We start from the raw sequence: 18877 nt of genomic DNA on the forward strand, positions 1-18877 counted from the left end.
GTGGGAAGAGCCCCAGGCTTGAAGAGAAGGGCCCCTGCCAGGGGGCCCTTCATGGTTTCATGCACTGGGGCCCTGAAGGTTCTAGTTACGCCTCTGCCCTGCCAAACTTACTTACAAACCTGTGGTGCTCTCAACCTTAGTTTAGTCTGTTCTGGGGGCCCCAATATAGGGATACCCCATATGACAGAGAGCGGTCTTTTTTGAAACATAAGATTCTCTTGGGAAGCTGAATGGCTAAACAAGTAGGAAGGAGGTAGCCAACCAATGCCTCTGCCCTATACATGGTTACACCAAACAGATGGAAGGGATTCGGAGAAGCCTGCGGGGCCCAGATGGAGCACACGCTGACTGAAGGGCAGTTCAGTGGTGTGGACTTAGACCCCGTTCACACTGGGGCGACCTGTCAGGCGACCTGGTCGCCTGACAGGTCGCCTGCCATAGAGAAGCTGTGGACCCGTTCTAATAGGAGCGACACAAGTCGCTCCGACTTAGAAAAAGGGTCCAGAGCTTCTTTGGGGCGACCTGGAGCGACCTGCATAGACTTCAATGTTATGAAGTCCGTGCCGGCCGCTCCAAGGTTGCTGTGCGAGCTGCGCACCGCGACCTGTGAGGTCGCCCCGGCAAGCCGGATCGCCCCAGTGTGAACGGGGTCTGAAGGTCCATAAAAAACTGGTAGTCCTGGTGCTTTCGTTACAAATATAGATTTGCGTCCTGCGTTTGTGCAAATTTTTTTATATCAGGAAAACAGATTTACAGCAGACTTAAATTCACTCCATTCTGTTAAAATTAAATATAAAACATCTAAAAAGAGACAAAAAAAGGACTTTTTTTTTTTTTGCAAGTTAAAATAACCAAAAGTCAATTTATTGCAAAATAAGCCATCTTTGTTTCTCTATTCTAAAATCTCTGAATTAGTACAGTACGTTACATTTGAATATACTAAATATCTTTTTTTTTTTTCTACAAGGGCTGGTTTAAATTGCTGTACCGGTTTTAAAAATAGTGTTGTGGACTAAACCTAAAACAAAAAAAAAAACATGAAAAAAAAAAATCCTCCCGCCTCATTTCAGGCACATCTGAAGCATATATCATTTGGTTTAAAACAGAAAAAAAAAAAATTCCTTAAAATAACTTAGAGAATTACATTCGTCTGTATGCATTTCCCTCAGGTAGTTAAAAAAAGGTTAACTTTTAAAAACGTCTGTTTACATTCATACATTTTAAATGTATCTTGCTTGTACTGTCCAAGCATTTTTTTTGTTTTCCAAAAAAAAAAAAAAATTAAAGGCTTTTTTTTTTTTTTTAAATAGAGAAAAATCGGTGATTTGATTTTTGTTTTATGATAAGCGATCACAGACAGAGACTACTTTAAGTAGCTGTGGCACCATTTAACTGTGTCACTGCTGGATAACCGCGCTGCGCGATTGCTCTGCAAGGCAACAACGCGTTTTCCCCAACATTTGTTTTCTTTTTTTTTTTTTTTTTACTTTTTTTTTTCCCCATTTTTTAAGAAATCTTTACAAACTGTAATGTTTCACAGCTACAATTAATTTATAAACAAATTAGCAATGACGCCATTGAAATAAACAGAGCAGAGAGAAACGTTGGGTGGGCTTTAGGCGCTGCCGCTAGTGTTGAGGTTTTAGTCAGTGTCCATTGTGAAGTTTTTTTTTTTTTTAGTGTTTGTCTACACGGGATATATGGAGTGGGGGGATGGGGGGGTCAGAAACTTCATTCATTCTTTCACCAGTCTGTAGATGTGATGTTGTGCTCCGTGTTCACTGTTTGAAACTTCGAATACACACGCCATGCACAGTAGTGTGTCTTGTGTATCCCTGTTTGTTACCACCTAAAAAAAAAAAAAAAAAAAAAAAGAGAGAGAACTGTTAAATGGAAATACGGTACAGCATTGTGTTAAAGTAGAACTTAACCACTTAAGCCCCGGAGGATTTGGCTGCTCAAAGACCAGGGCCTATTTGCGATTCGGCACTGCGTGAATTTAACGGACAATTGCGCGGTCGTGCAACGCTGTACCCAAATGAAATTGACGTTCTTTTTTCCCCACAAACAGGGCTTTCTTTTGGTGGTGTTTGATCACCTGTGCGATTTTTACTTTTTGCGCTACAAACAAAAACAAAAAAAGAGCGACAATTTTGAAAAAAATAACAATATTTTTAAAATTTTTTATATGAAATTCCCCCAAAAAAAATGTAAAAATCAAAATTTTTTAACATTTTAGGCCAATTTGTTTTCTGCTACATATGTTTGGTAAAAAAAATAAATAAATCGCAATAAGCGTATTTTGATTGGTTTGCGCAAAAGTTATTGCGTCTACTAACTACGGGAAAGATTTTTGTCATTTTTATTGTTTTTTTTTTTTTCCACTAGTAATGGCGGCGATCTGCGATTTTTTTTGCGGTACTGCGACATTGCGGTGGACAGATCGGACCCTTGACTGACAATGACACTTTTGGGGGTACCAGTGACGTTACTACAGTAATCAGTGCTATAAATATGCACTGTTACTGTAAAAATGACACTGGCAGGGAAGGGGTTAACTTTATTAGAGATCAAGGGGTTAAGTGTGTCCCTAGGGGCGTGATCCTAACTGTCAAGGGGCATGGCTTGTGATGTAACCACAGAGACATACGATCCTACATAGCAGGATTGTATAGTCTCTGCAGTTACACCAGGGAGAATGACAGGCGGCTTTGTTTACATCAGCCGCCTGCCTTTCTCCCTCTCCAGCGGGAGATCGCAAGTGACATCAGAGCCGCTGGTAACTCTCGCAGGGAAGGCAGGGAACGAGCGGAGGCTCGCCCCCTAGAGGCTCGTGGGCGAGCGACATAGCCCTACATCGTTTTGCCCAGGAGGGGCCGACTGCCGCCGTAAATAGTCATTCGGCGGTCGGCAAGCAGTTAAAGTGATTGTAAAGGCTAAAGATGCATGAAAGTAAAAAACCTTTTGTGCAACCCCCAAATTCTTAGCTGATCCCGATCCAGAGATGAGCACTAGAGCCAAGTCTCTCCCAGGTCCCTCTCCTCATTGGCTTCCGCTGCTATCAATCACAGCCAGTGAGGCGGGAGCAGGGGGCGGGACTGAGCTATGCCCCAGCTCGGGAGCAAGCATGCATGAGTGGCCCCCAGAGGATGCAGCTTGCTTTGGGGGCAATCAGCACTCACAGGAAGAAGCCCAGAGAGCTGGGGGGGGGGCAGGAAGAGGAGGATCTGGGCTGCTCTGTGCAAACTAATACACAGAGCAGGCAAGTATAGCATATTTGTTATTTTAAAGAAAAACAATGAACTGTTATAACCAATTTAAAGTGGGATTAAAGTGGTTGTCTCAAGGATTTTTTTTTACCTTCATGCAAACCCTCTGTATGCTGCTTCCACCCCAACCCCCCCAATACTTACCCTGAGCTCCCTCCCGATCCAGTGATGTGCCCAAGATCATCAGCTGTCTAGGGACTCCCTCTTCTCATTTTACAGAAATGTTATGTTTCCTAGACCCTTGCACTAATATTGCGTACAAATTAAAGCTGTAAACTACCACCATTTTATTTTCTAAGGGGTCTGCTTTCAGAAAATATAATGTTTTGGGTGTTTTTTTTGCAATTTTCAGGCCTAAAATTATTTTTTTAACCCCTTGACATCGATGTAACACTCACTGCACTGGGCTTTTTTCCGGGGGGCCACATATATGTCTATCTCCCTTTGTGCTGCACAGCACGCTCCCAACTCAGGGTCTGAGAGCCCCGGGCCCCGTACTAACGATCGGGACCTGGAATTCCTGACCCGGGTCACCTGATCGTTTTGGTAGCCTCCGATTGGCTACCACAGTGATCAGTCACTGTGAAGCCTGCCCCTGTGTTTCTCTCTCTCTCTGTGAATGAAGGAGAGACCCTGTAAACACTCTCCTTGCAGAGAGAAAAAAAAAATTGGAAAAAATACCTAGATCAAAGTTTGACTTACCATGTTTCCCCAAAAATAAGCCCGGGTCTTATATTAATTTTGGCACCAAAAGACACAGTAGAGCTTATTTTAGGGGTAGGTCTTATCTCCCTCCCTGCCTGTCAGGATACCCCTGTGTGAACCTAGTTTAGGGTTTGTAAAATCCTAGAATCCACTTTATAACTGTTTTATATAATGTCCAATGTGTGTTTCTGTAATTTAATAGTGTGAAATACCTTCAGTACAGCACCGCTCAGCTAATCCGCGCTCTGCTCCTTCTCTTCTCATAGCTGTCAATAGGGAATCTCAGCCCCTCCCCTCAGAGGGAGTCACAGAAGCGCCAAGCATTATATTATAATAGTGTGACATACCTTTGGTACAGCGCCGCTCGGCGCTCAGCTGATTTCCCGCTGCTCTTCCTTCTCTTCTACCCGCTGACAGCTGGGGGCCACGGAAGCGCCAGGCGGCGCTGTAACAAATGTATTTCCCACTAGCATAATATAATGCTCGGCGCTTCTGTGACCCGCTCTGAGGGGAAGGGCTGAGATCCCCCACTAACCGCTAGGAGAAGAGGAGAAGAGCAGAGCGGGGAATCAGCTGAGCACTGAGCGGCGCTGTACCAAAGGTATTTCACACTATTAGATTACAGAAACACACATTGGACATATTATATAAAACAGTAATAAAGTGGATTCTAGAATTTTACAGACACTAAACTAGGACTTATTTTCAGGGTAAGGCTTATATTGCAACCCTCTCGGAAAAAAACAGTAGGTCTTATTTTCAGGGTAGGTCTTATTTTCGGGGAAACACGGTAGGTCAGTGCCAGGGTTAGCATTATTCTTTCTGGGCTGTACAATGGATATAAACAAAAAATAACACACACATATAAGGTATCGCTGCAATCGTCAGGAGCAGGAGAATTTTTTTTGGTTTGTTCTTTGGTGGTAGGTTATAGTAGTAGCAAGAAATATACAGCCAAGTTTAACAAAAAAAAACAAACATTTTTGCTACTATTTTGGGCCAGTTTTACTTTAATTATTATTTTTTTTTATTATCATCAGGAGATATCCATTACCATTTACCACCAAATTAAAGTCCAATTTGTCCTGAAAAAATAAACAGGTATAATCCACCTGGATGCACAAAGTAGCTGTGATAATATGTATGGTTTTACTAAAACATGTCAAATTTGCAAAATTCTGCTTAAGCATTTGGATTGATTTTGCCCTTAGGCAGGAAGGGGTTAAGCAAGTGTGCCAAAAACCACCACAAAAATAGTTCTGGAAACAAAAGGGCTAAAAATGGGATTTTTGTACTTACCATAAAATCCATTTCTAAGAGTTTGACGGACATAGCGCTCCATAAATCATAACTGCTGGGTTATATTGCCTCCTCCAGGAGTAGGACTTGGCAGAACAAAAAAAACCTGGCTACGCCCATGGGCCGTCCTCAGCTTGGTAAATACCCCCACTCTCTGCTCTAGGTAATCAGTTTAGTAGCAAGCAGTATACTCCATAGAGGGGTGGGTGCTGCCTCCGTCGATGAACTCAGAGAAATGGATTTTAAGGTAAGTGCAAAAATCCCATTTTCTTTTTCATTCGACGGACACAGCGCACCAATTTTTAAGCCACAGTATGCACCCCAATCACCACCGCTGAAACAGAAAGTTTGGGCAGCACCAGGAGCTATATCCAAAGCTGCATCATAAATAAATTGCAGCCTATGGACCAACTGGTCCTCTAAATTACCATAAGAAGTGGGGACCTGCTCACCCCCCAGGCCCTGGCGCAAAAGCTTGGCCCATTCAGTTAGGGACTGAGACAAAGACTGGCCGCAATGTTGAACCAGCCATAGTAAACATGCTGCGTGCCACAACCTCCGCTTTCCTGTCAGCCAGGTCCTTAAAGGAGGGGGATTCCTCTACTGGGATCATGGTTGCTTTATTCAACTGAAAACAGGAGGGTCCACCACTGGTGAACTAGTCCACGTTTTTAAAAGTGACTCATTAAAAGGGTAACGTACAGCAAAATGTTTGGGGACCACAAAGGGTCATTTCGGTCGTTCCCATTCCTTTCAGAAAAACCTGACAAAATAAGGCACATAAGGAAACACCTTTGGAGTACGAGGTGACTTATGCGTACCAAACGACACAGCCACGCCCATGGCTCCATCAGCCGCATCCTACAAAATTATACAAAAAAAAAATTATATTTTGGCACCACTAAAGGATCCCCTCAAGGCTCAGGGTACCTATCAGCAGAGAGAGAGATAACAGGGACCCACAAGGACTCACCCTACCGACCGGAGGAGCGCCATGAATTCGAACCCAGCATCATCAAGGACGCCATCCCTGTTCATATGTCCCAGGCATAGGAAGAGAAAACTGAGGAAGAAGAGGAGCTTTGGCATCCCCACGAGGCTTCGGTCCTCTCCAGTGTCTCCCGGACTAAGGGAAAATGGCCCCCATGACATCATTGGACTACACAAACATGACCGCTAACTACAGACCAGCCAGACTAAGGGAAAATGGCCACCATCAGCTACAAATGCTGAAGCATGCTGCCAGGATCTTCCCTGCACGCTCTGTAACACTGCACCCTCTGCAAGGGGACCCCAGCAAGAAGGTAGGACACACGTTTGGGGAGACTCTGCTGTGCACTCTGCACCAGTCTCTGCACTGGGACCCCCCTGCACTATACCCACACTTCAAACAGTAGGGCATGCACCTAGGGGTCTCCTACACTGGGACCCCTCCAGACTACCAGGGCAGGACACACACTATCCCAGGAACCTTACAGAGTAGGGATAGCGGGAGAGACCCCAGGGGTCTCCACTGCATTCTCTGCCCTGGTACCCCCATCAGAGTCCAGGTGCAGACAGGGAGGAAAGGGAGTGGGGAATGCCCAGCTCACTGAGTGATTTAAGGATGGGAGGAGGAAACCTGCAAGGCAGGTCTGACCGTACCTGGAGGTTACCTGCGTCCACCCCAAAAAAGCCCCAAAAGGGGAGGGGGGGGGTGAGACTGTATTTACCATTCCATTGTGAGGGTAACTCTCCAGACAGAACCCTCGCCATCGGAGTAGAGGAGATGTTGGCCAAGGAACTGTATGCGACCCCGCGAGACGTTTAACTCGCGGTCCATCAGGCTATGTTGCGTCAAACCTAGTGTGTAGCTGCGGTCTGCACGCGCTTGCTGGCTTGGGTGGGGGGACCACTGGATCTAGATTATCCAGCCTGTCGCCCAGCCCGGCAGTTGATTGTAGCTCTCCCGAGAGATAAACCAAAAAAGATGTAAAAGAAAGGAGAAAAACATGCTAGGACCAGAGATCCCAGCCGGGAGCCTAGGTCCTTATTCCTGACTAGACAGATTACAACTGATTACCTAGAGCAGAGAGGGGGTTTGTATATCAAGCTGAGGGCGTAGCCAGGTTTTTTTTGTTCTGCCTAGTCCTACTCCTGGATGAGGCAATATAACCCAGTAGTTATGATTTATGGAGAGCTGTGTCTGTCGATGAACGAAAGAGAAATACTTTTTAAAACAATATTTATTAATAAAATGTACAACTATAGGCATGACAGATGGGTGATGTCTCCGCCTTTTCTAGGCTCCAACACCGGGTATATTGGTGGCGTTTATGATAAAGAAAGGAGCAAGCGGGTGAGTGCCTGACAGGTAGGTGTCGGTAGGATGGGGGGGGGGGGGGGGGTCAGGCTTTCGCAGGAAGTTTCTTTGGTATCCAAACTATGGCCCTCCAGCTGTTCAGGAACTACAATTCCCATGAGACATTGTAAATCTCTGACATTCAGAGACATAACTATGCATGATGGGAATTGTAGTTCCTGAACAGCTGGAGGGCCATAGTTTGGACGTGGCGAAGGATTGTATAGATCCTGCATTTGTTATTAAAGAAATTTCATACCAACAAAATAGTAAAGTTTTCCAATACGCTGTTCATCATGTACTTCTCCGGTAAGTGCTTCAGCTTGTGGATAAAGTTGATCATATATTCACACATTGGAGAGCGGTTTATCCTATACACGAATCGGCCGTTTTCAAACCTTGCATATTCTGTCTATAAACACAAAAGAGAAAGATCTAAAGATAAATATAAAACGGTCAGATCCAATCATCTGAAGCATGACCCCGCACAACGTACACCATTCTCTGCATGTGTGACACACGTCATGCCGTACCTCCACTTTCTCCACCACTTGTTTCCCAAACGAACAGACTTTAGTTGAGCAGGTGATGGTCATGTTTTCCGAGCTTTCGTACTGACTCGTTACACCGTAGAATGCCCCGGCATCGTCCTGGATATTACAGTTTAAGTCCGCCTGTATAAAGAGGACAGAATTTATATTTAGTAACAGTTTTAGATCATCACAATAGCTAGCATGAGATTTTTCTAAAGTAGGCTGTTCGATAAATGTAGTTAGCTCCTCTATAAACAGTGGAGCAGGGGTTGATTGCTTGGGGCTGTTCAGAGTCTCCCAGGCCGCCTGAATATTTATGGAACTTCAGCCAATCCCTGGGGAGGTGTGCCCAGAAGGTGAAGGGAAAGTCATAAATATTCTGAGGCCTTGCACCCAGGGAGCAGAGTTCCAGGGTCCAGCCTTTCGGAGGAGATCCTTGTGCTGGGGCCCTGCCCCCAGGGTAGAGAGAGAGAGAGAGGAGCCTTTTTGAAGATATTGAGGTTCCAGCTAAGCTTAGCTGGGGGACCTATCGAAGAGAGCTTGGATCAGAGACTGTGGAGAGGCAGGAGAGTGGGTGTGAGAAGGCCCAAGCATTCTAGGACTTGATCCTGCTTCCCAGAGGAGAAGAGACTGGGGTGATTTGTCCCACCAGAAGGTGCAATACAGCCAGGAGGTGTGCAAGACAGCATCTTTTGTACAGTGCAGCCAGAAGCCTAGCAGTCCTCAAGTTCTACAGTTATCCCATTGCTCCCCACTCCTATCCAAGTTCTGTTCAATAAAAACCCTAAAAGAAACCCCTAGACTAATTATTGAAGGAAGAATGCTGAAAATGCTGTGTGTGCCTGCGGAAATAGGCCCAAACTAGCAGCAGCTCCTGCGGGGGTAGTGTTACACCAGTCCCCGATACTGATACGCGATGACCAAAATATCGGTAATGAAAAAACGGTCGATCCCTTTATATATATATATATATTCCAAAAGAGCAAATGAGAGAGTGACACTCACAGCTCTTGAAAGGTGAATGCACAATGAAGGTTTTATTTCCACGAGGCACAAGCTGGTCTTCCTCAGAACGTCCTGATATGCAATACAGTCTTTGCTGTGCACCCGCTCCCATTTTCTATCTCTGATATGTGTGCAGTGGCAACCACTGGAATATAAATTATATATATATATAATTTTCTACAGTATCTATGTGATTTATTGCTTCCAATTTGCATTTTTTACATGAGGTGGGGTGGGGCATGCAAGATGGGCAGACCATGCAATGTCTGATTTAAAAATCGATTCCTATATGAATAGTAGTTATATAAAACAAAATACACCTTTAATATTTGTATAGAAAGTGTGACTGCATTAAACGGCTATGTTTTATCCTAGGTCTGGAGTGCGGCTTTTAATCTAAACACAAAATGTATCACTATGGCAGCGAAGAAGGCCAATCCACGTGCAGGAGTATTGTAGTACCAGAGTTCTGGTCAGCAGGGGGCGCTGTATAACTATTTCACACTCAGGTACAGAATCATTGAGATCTGTATTGTTTTATGGCGAGTTATACAGAAATGCAGCCCTGCCGGTTAAAGTTCATAATCTGAGACTAGTATAGAAAGCTTATATAATGTTGGGAGGACCAGCAGTACAAATTTATATTAGAAGTTGTTTGTGCACATAGTAGCTGAGAAGAGGCCTTTCATGTAGTGGTGGAAAAATACAAAAAAGAGCCGATATCCAAAAGGGATTCTGATAAGCAAGTCGTTCTAGTTTGGGGTAAGCAGGTACGGGGTAAATGTATATCCATATGTACCCACAGACCTAATCTTCATAATTAGATCTACAAGAATCGTAAGCTTCCTTTAAAGATTAACTCCAGGAAAAAAAATCAAAATACACATTTGAGAACTGTATTATCTGCCAAAAAATGTTTGTTCCATCCATGTCTAAGATTTACACAGCTGTGCTACACAGCACAGCCCTTCCTGGCAGGACAGGAGACACGATTTTAATTGACTGCAGGTATATTAGCTATATCTTTAGACTTTTTTTTTAGCTTTGGATGGAGCAGGAAGGGTTTAAACCTGCCAGTTTATTTTTTGCACTCTATGTCCTGCTGGGGAAGGGGGATTTCTCTTTACTTCCTGTCCTGAAAACACAACAGGTAGGAGGAAGAAATCTCTCCATAGTCAAGGGAAGGTTTCTCAAACTTTTTACCCAGAGGAACCCCTTTAAAATCATTTTCAGATTTTGGAGAAACCAATACTGGTGGTCAATGGGAAAAATTCTCCGTGTACAGTGCTGGTCACAATGCAACCCTTACAGATTAAACAATTTCTGGTGTCATGCAGATGGCTTTGCCAACTGGCTTTGAAACTATGCAGGTCAGTCAGCGACAGTTTGAGGAACACCTGGCAATCTCAGGAGGAACACTGGTTGAGAATAGCTGCTTTAGAAGTTGCTAGGGGTTCCTTGAACCGTAGAGTTCCAGGTCCGATGCCACTTGGCAGAGCCAGCAGCATGACCCCTGACTATCTTTATATTACCACAGTAAGAGGGGAGGGGGGGGGCATTCCTCCAACCGACCAACGCAAGGGGCACTCTTACCACCGACCGCCAACGTAAGGGGCACTCTTACCACCGACCGCCAACGTAAGGGGCACTCTTACCACCGACCGCCAACGTAAGGGGCACTCTTACCACCGACCGCCAACGTAAGGGGCACTCTTACCACCGACCGCCAACGTAAGGGGCACTCTTACCACCGACCGCCAACGTAAGGGGCACTCTTACCACCGACCGCCAACGTAAGGGGCACTCTTACCACCGACCGCCAACGTAAGGGGCACTCTTACCACCGACCGCCAACATAAGGGGCACTCTTACCACCGACCGCCAACATAAGGGGCACTCTTACCACCGACCGCCAACGCAAGGGGCACTCTTACCACCGACCGCCAACGCAAGGGGCACTCTTACCACCGACCGCCAATGCAAGGGGCACTCTTACCACCGACCGCCAATGCAAGGGGCAATCTTACCACCGACCGCCAAAGCAAGGGGCACTCTTACCACCGACCGCCAAAGCAAGGGGCACTCTTACCACCGACCGCCAACGTAAGGGGCACTCTTACCACCGACCGCCAACGTAAGGGGCACTCTTACCACCGACCGCCAACGTAAGGGGCACTCTTACCACCGACCGCCAACGTAAGGGGCACTCTTACCACCGACCGCCAACGTAAGGGGCACTCTTACCACCAACGTAAGGGGCACTCTTACCACCGACCGGGGCATTCTTCCCACCGACTGCCAACGTAAGGGGCCTTCTTTCCGACCGCCAACGTAGGGGGCACTCTTCTCACCGACCGCCAACGCAAGGGGCGTTCTTCCCACTGACCGCCAACGTAGGGGGCCCTCTTCTCACCGACCACCAACGTAAGGGGCCTTCTTCCCACCGACCGCCAACGTAGGGGACACTCTTCTCACCGACCGCCAACGTAAGGGGCCTTCTTCCCACCGACCACCAGCGTAGGGGACACTCTTCTCACCGACCGCCAACGCAAGGGGCGTTCTTCCCACCGACCGCCAACGTAGGGGGCACTCTTCTCACCGACCGCCAACGTAGGGGGCCTTCTTCCCACCGACCGCCAATGTAGGGGGCCTTCTTCCCACCGACCGCCAACGTAGGGGACCTTCTTCTCACCGACCGCCAACGTAAGGGGCCTTCTTCCCACCGACCGCCAACGTAAGGGGCCTTCTTCCCCCCGACCGCCAACGTAGGGGGCACTCTTCTCACCGACCGCCAACGCAAGGGGCGTTCTTCCCACCGACCGCCAACGTAAGGGGCATTCTTCCCACCGACCGCCAACTTAAGGGGCATTCTTCCCACTGAACGCCAATTTAAGGGGCATTTTCTGACAAACCCTGGATGAATTTTTTTTTTTTTAGCAGGTGTTTCCCCAGGACTTAAAAATTATTTCAAGGGTTCCCTGGGGTAAAAAGGTTGAGAAAGGATGGTATAAAATAATATTCCCATATATATTTGGCTTTAAAAATACAATTTCGCCATTAAATTCTTGTTTCTGCCCCATCTCGAGTAAAAAGATCTTCTCTTAGAAGACACAAAAAGCCAAAGTAGGCTAAAAATACCCCAAGTTGGTTAGAAGTAGTGGTGGGATTTCTCATGCTGTGGTGAATGTCCTACACAAAGGAGGCCGTGTGCTTAGCCATAGGACTGCATGCTGTACATCTCACCTATGGCCCAATTATGGCTCTCTGCCATTACCAGGTAATTGCGGCACAGTACATCTCCCACTTCTTTTGATACGAAGACACTTTACACAGAGACAGCTGATGGGCAATTTATACAGAGAGAAATGGAACACCATTTAAAATGTGTTAGATTCTTCCATGCTTAAGACATATTGATTGATGGGGCTGCCCATTGCGTCTATAAAACACACATCTGGTAACCTGTAGAGTGTGGGCGAGCTGGGAGGAATCGGGTGATAATGACTGTTCTAACAGAGAGAGACGGGAGATAGCGGACCCCACACACCTCCGACGATAGGTTTTGCTCAGGAAATATCATCCACAGAATTCAAGGTTGATGTTATGGCGGTCAAAATGCAACCTATTACAGAATTAATGCCATAAATTAACCCTCCATTGGCACCCTCAGAACTGTGGCCAACCTGCCACCTACAGCTCATGGTCAACTAACAATGATTGGGAGCAATTAGTATGGGCTGCCATTGATGTCATCATGATAAACGGCCCCTCCTACTAAGGGCTGGCACCCAGGGGCTAACTCTCTCTCTATATTATATATATATATATATATATATACATACATACATACATACATACATACACACACACACACACACACACACACACACACACACACACACACACACACAGTATCTCACAAAAGTTAGTACACCCCTCACATTTTTTGTAAATATTTTATTCTATCTTTCCATGTGACAACACTGAAGAAATTACACTTTGCTACAATGTAAAGTAGTGAGTGTACAGCTTGTATAACAGTGTAAATTTGCTGCCCCCTCAAAATAACACACGGCCATTAATGTCTAAACTGCTGGCAACAAAAGTGAGTACACCCCTAAGTGAAAATGTCCAAATTGGGCCCAATTAGCCATTTTCCCTCCCCAGAGTCATGTGACTCATTAGTGTTACAAGGTCTCAGGTGTGAATGGGGAGCAGGTGTGTTAAATTTGGTGTCATCGCTCTCACTCTCTCATACTGGTCAAAAAAGATTGCCAAGACGCTGAAACTGAGCTGCAGCACAGTGGCCAAGACCATACAGCAGTTTAACAGGACAGGTTCCACTCAGAACAGGCCTCGCCATGGTCGACCAAAGAAGTTGAGGGCACATGCTCAGCGTCATATCCAGAGGTTGTCTTTGGGAAATAGAACTATGAGTGCTGCCAGCATTGCTGCAGAGGTTGAAGGGGTGGGGGGTCAGCCTGTCAGTGCTCAGACCATACGCCGCACACTGCATCAAATTGGTCTGCATGGCTGTCGCCCCAGAAGGAAGCCTCTTCTAAAGATGATGCACAAAAAAGCCTGCAAATAGTTTGCTGAAGACAAGCAGACTAAGGACATGGAATACCAAAGGGTGCCAGCCAGCCACCAAAGGGTGCCAGCCAGCCACCAAAGGGTGCTAGCCAGCCACCCACCACAGGGTGCTAGCCAGCCAGCCACCCACCCACCACAGGGTGCCACCCACCCACCACAGGGTGCCAGCCAGCCACCAAAAGGTGCCAGCCACCAAAGGGTGCCAGCCAGCCACCAAAGGGTGCCAGCCAGCCACCCACCCACCACAGGGTGCCAGTCAGCCACCCACCAAAGACCAAAGGATTTAGTAACCGATTTTTGTCGAACATTGTGTTTATTTTGCAAAACTTTAAATGTTCACAATATCGGCCCATATCGGCCGATACCGATATGCAATGGCCAAAATATCGGTATCAGCAATGAAAAACCGATATCGGTTGATCACTAGCGCTGAGTCCTGATAAGAGCACGTCAAGCCCGTCCATATAGCCACAAATGTTTCCCATAACTGCACGCCAATATAGTGAGTCACAAAATGGCTTCAAATGGTTCTCCACCCCTCAGGAAAGCACCTCTAACATGTTTCACCCATGTAGGGCTTAATCTTAGAGGCCTCAAAATATAACCATTTCAATATAACTGATGGTTAAGGTAGAGTGACTCCAAATCAGGGGAAGAAGAGGCAACTACAAACCAGGGGAGGATGATGGGGAAGAGACTATATACCTGGGAAGGAGGAGGAGCGACTCCAACCCCAGGGGGTGGGGGGTGTGTGAGGAAGCGACACCAAACCTGAGGAGGTGGGGGTGAAGGGGCGACTCAAAACCTGAGGGGGGGGGGGGTGATGGGGCGACTCCAAGCCAGGAGAGGGGCAAGGGCGACTCCAAGCCAGGAGAGGGGCAAGGGCGACTCCAAGCCAGGAGAGGGGCAAGGGCGACTCCAAACCAGGAGAGGGGCAAGGGCGACTCCAAACCAGGAGAGGGGCAAGGGCGACTCCAAACCAGGAGAGGGGCAAGGGCGACTCCAAACCAGGAGAGGGGCAAGGGCGACTCCAAACCAGGAGAGGGGCAAGGGCGACTCCAAACCAGGAGAGGGGCAAGGGCGACTCCAAACCAGGAGAGGGGCAAGGGCGACTCCAAACCAGGAGAGGGGCAAGGGCGACTCCAAACCAGGAGAGGGGCAAGGGCGTCTCCAAACCAGGAGAGGGGCAAGGGCGACTCCAAACCAGGAGAGGGGCAAGGGCGACTCCAAACCAGGAGAGGGGCAAGGGCGACTCCAAACTAGGAGAGGGGCAAGAGCAACTCCAAAAAGGGGGGGGGGGGCGAATTCAAAACCAGCGATTTGGGGGCAGCGACTTTAAACCAGAGACTTGCGAGGAGGGGGAACACCTCCAATCCAGGGGAGGGGGGTAGGAAGCAGAGAATCTAAACCAGGGAAGAGTATTCTTTTTTTATTACTAATACAATACATCAAGCCTTCTGTCAGCATAGAATGGAAAAAGAAAAAAAAGGAAAGGCACCACTAGGGGGCATCAAACCACAGAGAATCCTATTGTCATTACTATACAAGTCTCAACGGGATTTAATGAGAAGTAGAAAACGATTGTTTTCTTTTGCTTCTGACAAAAATAGCACAAGTCAAAGTCCGTTGTTTCAATAACCGTCTGAGGAGTTTACAGGCGAGCCTCAGCTTTTAAATGTGGGCAGTTAAAGCGAACTTGTCCGGACAGAAAATACGGCAGGACTTAAGCCGCAGTGTGTTAGAGATTGCACACACTTTACATAAACAACCAACTTCTCTTATTTGGTCCCTTATGGCCCGTTAACCCCTTGACGCCCACATAAAGCACATGTGTGTCCAAGTGTCTGGTGTTTTATCATTTGAACTCCATATGCTCCAGCCACACAGACTGGGGAGGTCTCCTCTGTGTGCTGCAGATGGAGGCCGGGGACAGAGTGATGCAATGCTTGGAAGGAGTGCTAATGGTTTGTCGGGACCCCGCTCTAAGCTGGACTGTCCCTAATTAAATGTAGTGTTTCTGTTGCAAGGCTGTAATCAGCCTGAGCTTTGATTACATCTTCTGGGCTCTGCTGGTCCTCCTAATCTCAGTGCATTGATTGCTTCGGTCTGCTACTGTCGAGCAGTTTCCAGTTACCCAACAATTATTGGAGTTAAGAATTTCTGCCTGGCCTAAACTATCGGTGAGGAGTTTGTTCGGTGATGTGGATTGGGGGAGATGATAAATGTTTGCAGCACCTTTCCAGACTGTCCAGTATGTCATTTCGTGGCAGAGGTAGTCAACCTGGGCACTCCAGGTTTGCAGAAACTAGAAATCCCATCATGCCTGGGGCTGTCTTTCAATGCCTCATAGGGCTTCTAGTTCCAAAACAGCCGGAGGTTTCCGACCCCTGTTGTAGAACGTTCTCTTTTTTTGGGCCTTGGCATGTGCTGGAGGCCCAGGACTTTAGCTGCCCCCCCCCCCCCCCAGGGTGTTTATTCAGGGGAAGCTGGGCAAGAAGATGGCTGTCTGTAGATATCTACAAGGAATCTTTTACACTGGAGTGTTGCAAAGGACTGCTGGACAGTACAAGGATTCACTGCCCTTAAATCAAAGTACCCGTGATGGCTACCAGAGGGTCAAGAGTCAGACAGATTACAGCGACTGCTATTACAGGGTCACAGATCTGTTTGCCTCTTCTTAAAGGGCCAGTGATTACCATGAGACTGCTTTTAAAGTGTGCACTATCATCAAAAAAACCTCTCCTATTTTTGCAAGCTTTTTGGGTACGTGAACTTTTAACCACTTAAATACCGGGCACTTTTCCCCCTTCCCGGCCAGGCCAATTTTCAGCTTTGAGCACTGTTGCATTTTGAATGACAATTGCGCGGTCATGCAACACTGTACCTAAACCACATTGATGTCATTTTTTTTCCCCACAAATAGAGCTTTCTTTTGGTGGCATTTGATCACCGCAAGGATTTTTCGTTTTGCTACACAAATAAAAGACCGAAAAGTTTGAAAAAAAAAAAAAAGTTTTTTTGTTTAGGTTATAAAATTTTGTAAATCGATACATTTTTTTCCTGCACTGATGAGGCCGCACTGACAGGCACTGATGGGGTGGCACTTTTAGGTAGAACTGATATGCAGCATTGGTGGGCACTGATAGGCGGCACTGATGGGCAATAATGGGCACTGGTGGGCGGCACTGATAGATGGCAATGATGGGCACTGGTGGGCAGCACTGATGGGTAGGGCACCACTGGCAGGCTCCCTGAGCCCTGATTGCCATCCCTGGTGGCCATGGGGGCATCCCCCAAGGGTCTGCATTGGGGAACCTCTGAACTTTGGACTCTACACAGCACACCCCTGAACTCTGGGGTGGGGCCTGGTTGATTTTCTGCACCTATTCTGAGAAAAAAAACATTTGTTGATAAATTTATATAGTCTTACAGATTCAGCTGGCCCTTTGAGGGGAACAGTAATGGTGATGCGGCCCACGTCCAGCCTGTGGTCCTTTGGCACTGTCTGTCTGCCTTTCATGCAGACTTGCAGATACTAATCTGTGTCCCTTTAGCCCTGTTATAGTAATGACTTCTAGACATCTCCTGTACCATGTCTGCAGTCTCTGACCATCTCCTGTACCACGTCTGCAGTCTCTGACCATCTCCTGTACCACGTCTGCAGTCTCTGACCATCACCTGTACCACGTCTGCAGTCTCTGACCATCACCTGTACCACGTCTGCAGTCTCCGACCATCACCTGTACCACGTCTGCAGTCTCCGACCATCACCTGTACCACGTCTGCAGTCTCCGACCATCACCTGTACCACGTCTGCAGTCTCCGACCATCTCCTCTACCACGTCTGCAGTCTCCGACCATCTCCTCTACCACGTCTGCAGTCTCCGACCATCTCCTCTACCACGTCTGCAGTCTCCGACCATCTCCTGTACCACGTCTGCAGTCTCCGACCATCTCCTGTACCACGTCTGCAGTCTCTGACCATCTCCTGTACCACGTCTGCAGTCTCTGACCATCTCCTGTACCACGTCTGCAGTCTCCGACCATCTCCTGTACCACCTCTGCAGTCTCTGACCAGCTCCTGTACCATATCTGCAGTCTCTGATCAGCTCCTGTATTATGTCCACACTCTCAGGCATCTCTTGTATTACGTCCACAGTCCTTGACTATAGGTTGTCTACCTGCTGTCTCTGACACTAATATATTTACTTAGTGCTATGTGCGGGCCCTTTAGTGATGCCAAGGGCAACAGCTGAAGCCCCCATCAAGGAAAGCGGGCCACCACTGTTAAAGTGAGACAGTAGGCCATCAGCAGCTACTGGAAGCCAACACCTAGAGATGCAGTATGCGGTTTTGTCTACCTTGTAATGCGTATGCAAATTGCAACCAGCATCACCAGTAAAAAAGCTCAGAACAGCCCCCTTCCTGCCCCAATTACTCAGCAAAGCCACCTATCATTGGAATGGGCCAATTGTGGGGTGCTGGAGGTTGGCGGGGCCTCAGCTCCTGATTGTATGATGTGATACATGTGTTTGTAATGATACACAATGACTTGAATGAAATCACTAAATATGATCAGTTATCACTTCCTCCTCCTTTGTTCCAACGTCATAGATACCACATTGACACTTACCATGTGCTGTACTGTAGTAAGTATATATAATGGATTATTATGACGAGAATAGTGTCACTCACCCAGAACTTTACTAAGAAGAAGGCATTCTGCGGCCCCTTCCCAAACAGCTCCTTTAAGCCCCCTTTCTTCTCTGGAAACTTGTCGTAAATTTGGCGGATGTCTACAGACTCGAGCAGAGGGTCGCTGTACGAGTGGTTTGCTTGTCCGATGTGCACAAAGAGGTGTTTGTTGTACTGTAATAGAAGAGGACATGGTGATCAATATTCCTACATCTCCACACCGTGTTATGGCAGCTCCCGGCTTTCCCCAGAGCTATACATACTACACCTTCCCTATTTCACATTATCGATCGGCCAGTCACTGCATTTCATTCTCTCCCTCTACAAGTGTTACACTTACACATTACTTAGCATGCATTCACTAAGCATACACAATACATCTGATGCTACATACACCTAATTCCACCATAGACAAAAAATGGACCAGAAATGAATCC

The 18877-nt window shown here is 47.0% G+C and overlaps 1 protein-coding gene across 1 annotated transcript in view; it reads right to left on the reverse strand.

Moving 5' to 3' along the window:
* Nucleotides 1–1318: 1318 nt before the first annotated feature.
* The window catches only part of TEAD1 (TEA domain transcription factor 1), a gene marked incomplete at its 5' end in the record, with an annotated part of 306477 nt that continues 288918 nt past the window's right edge, over nucleotides 1319–18877 (reverse strand). The window contains 4 exon segments of the mRNA XM_082270285.1: nucleotides 1319–1849; nucleotides 7874–8026; nucleotides 8148–8288; nucleotides 18441–18614. Of these exon segments, the coding sequence (XP_082126411.1) occupies nucleotides 1736–1849; nucleotides 7874–8026; nucleotides 8148–8288; nucleotides 18441–18614 (582 nt within the window). The 3' untranslated portion in view covers nucleotides 1319–1735.

The sequence above is a fragment of the Pelophylax lessonae genome, assembly GCF_965119305.1.
Source record: "Pelophylax lessonae genome assembly, chromosome: 10".
Taxonomy (NCBI): domain Eukaryota; kingdom Metazoa; phylum Chordata; class Amphibia; order Anura; family Ranidae; genus Pelophylax; species Pelophylax lessonae.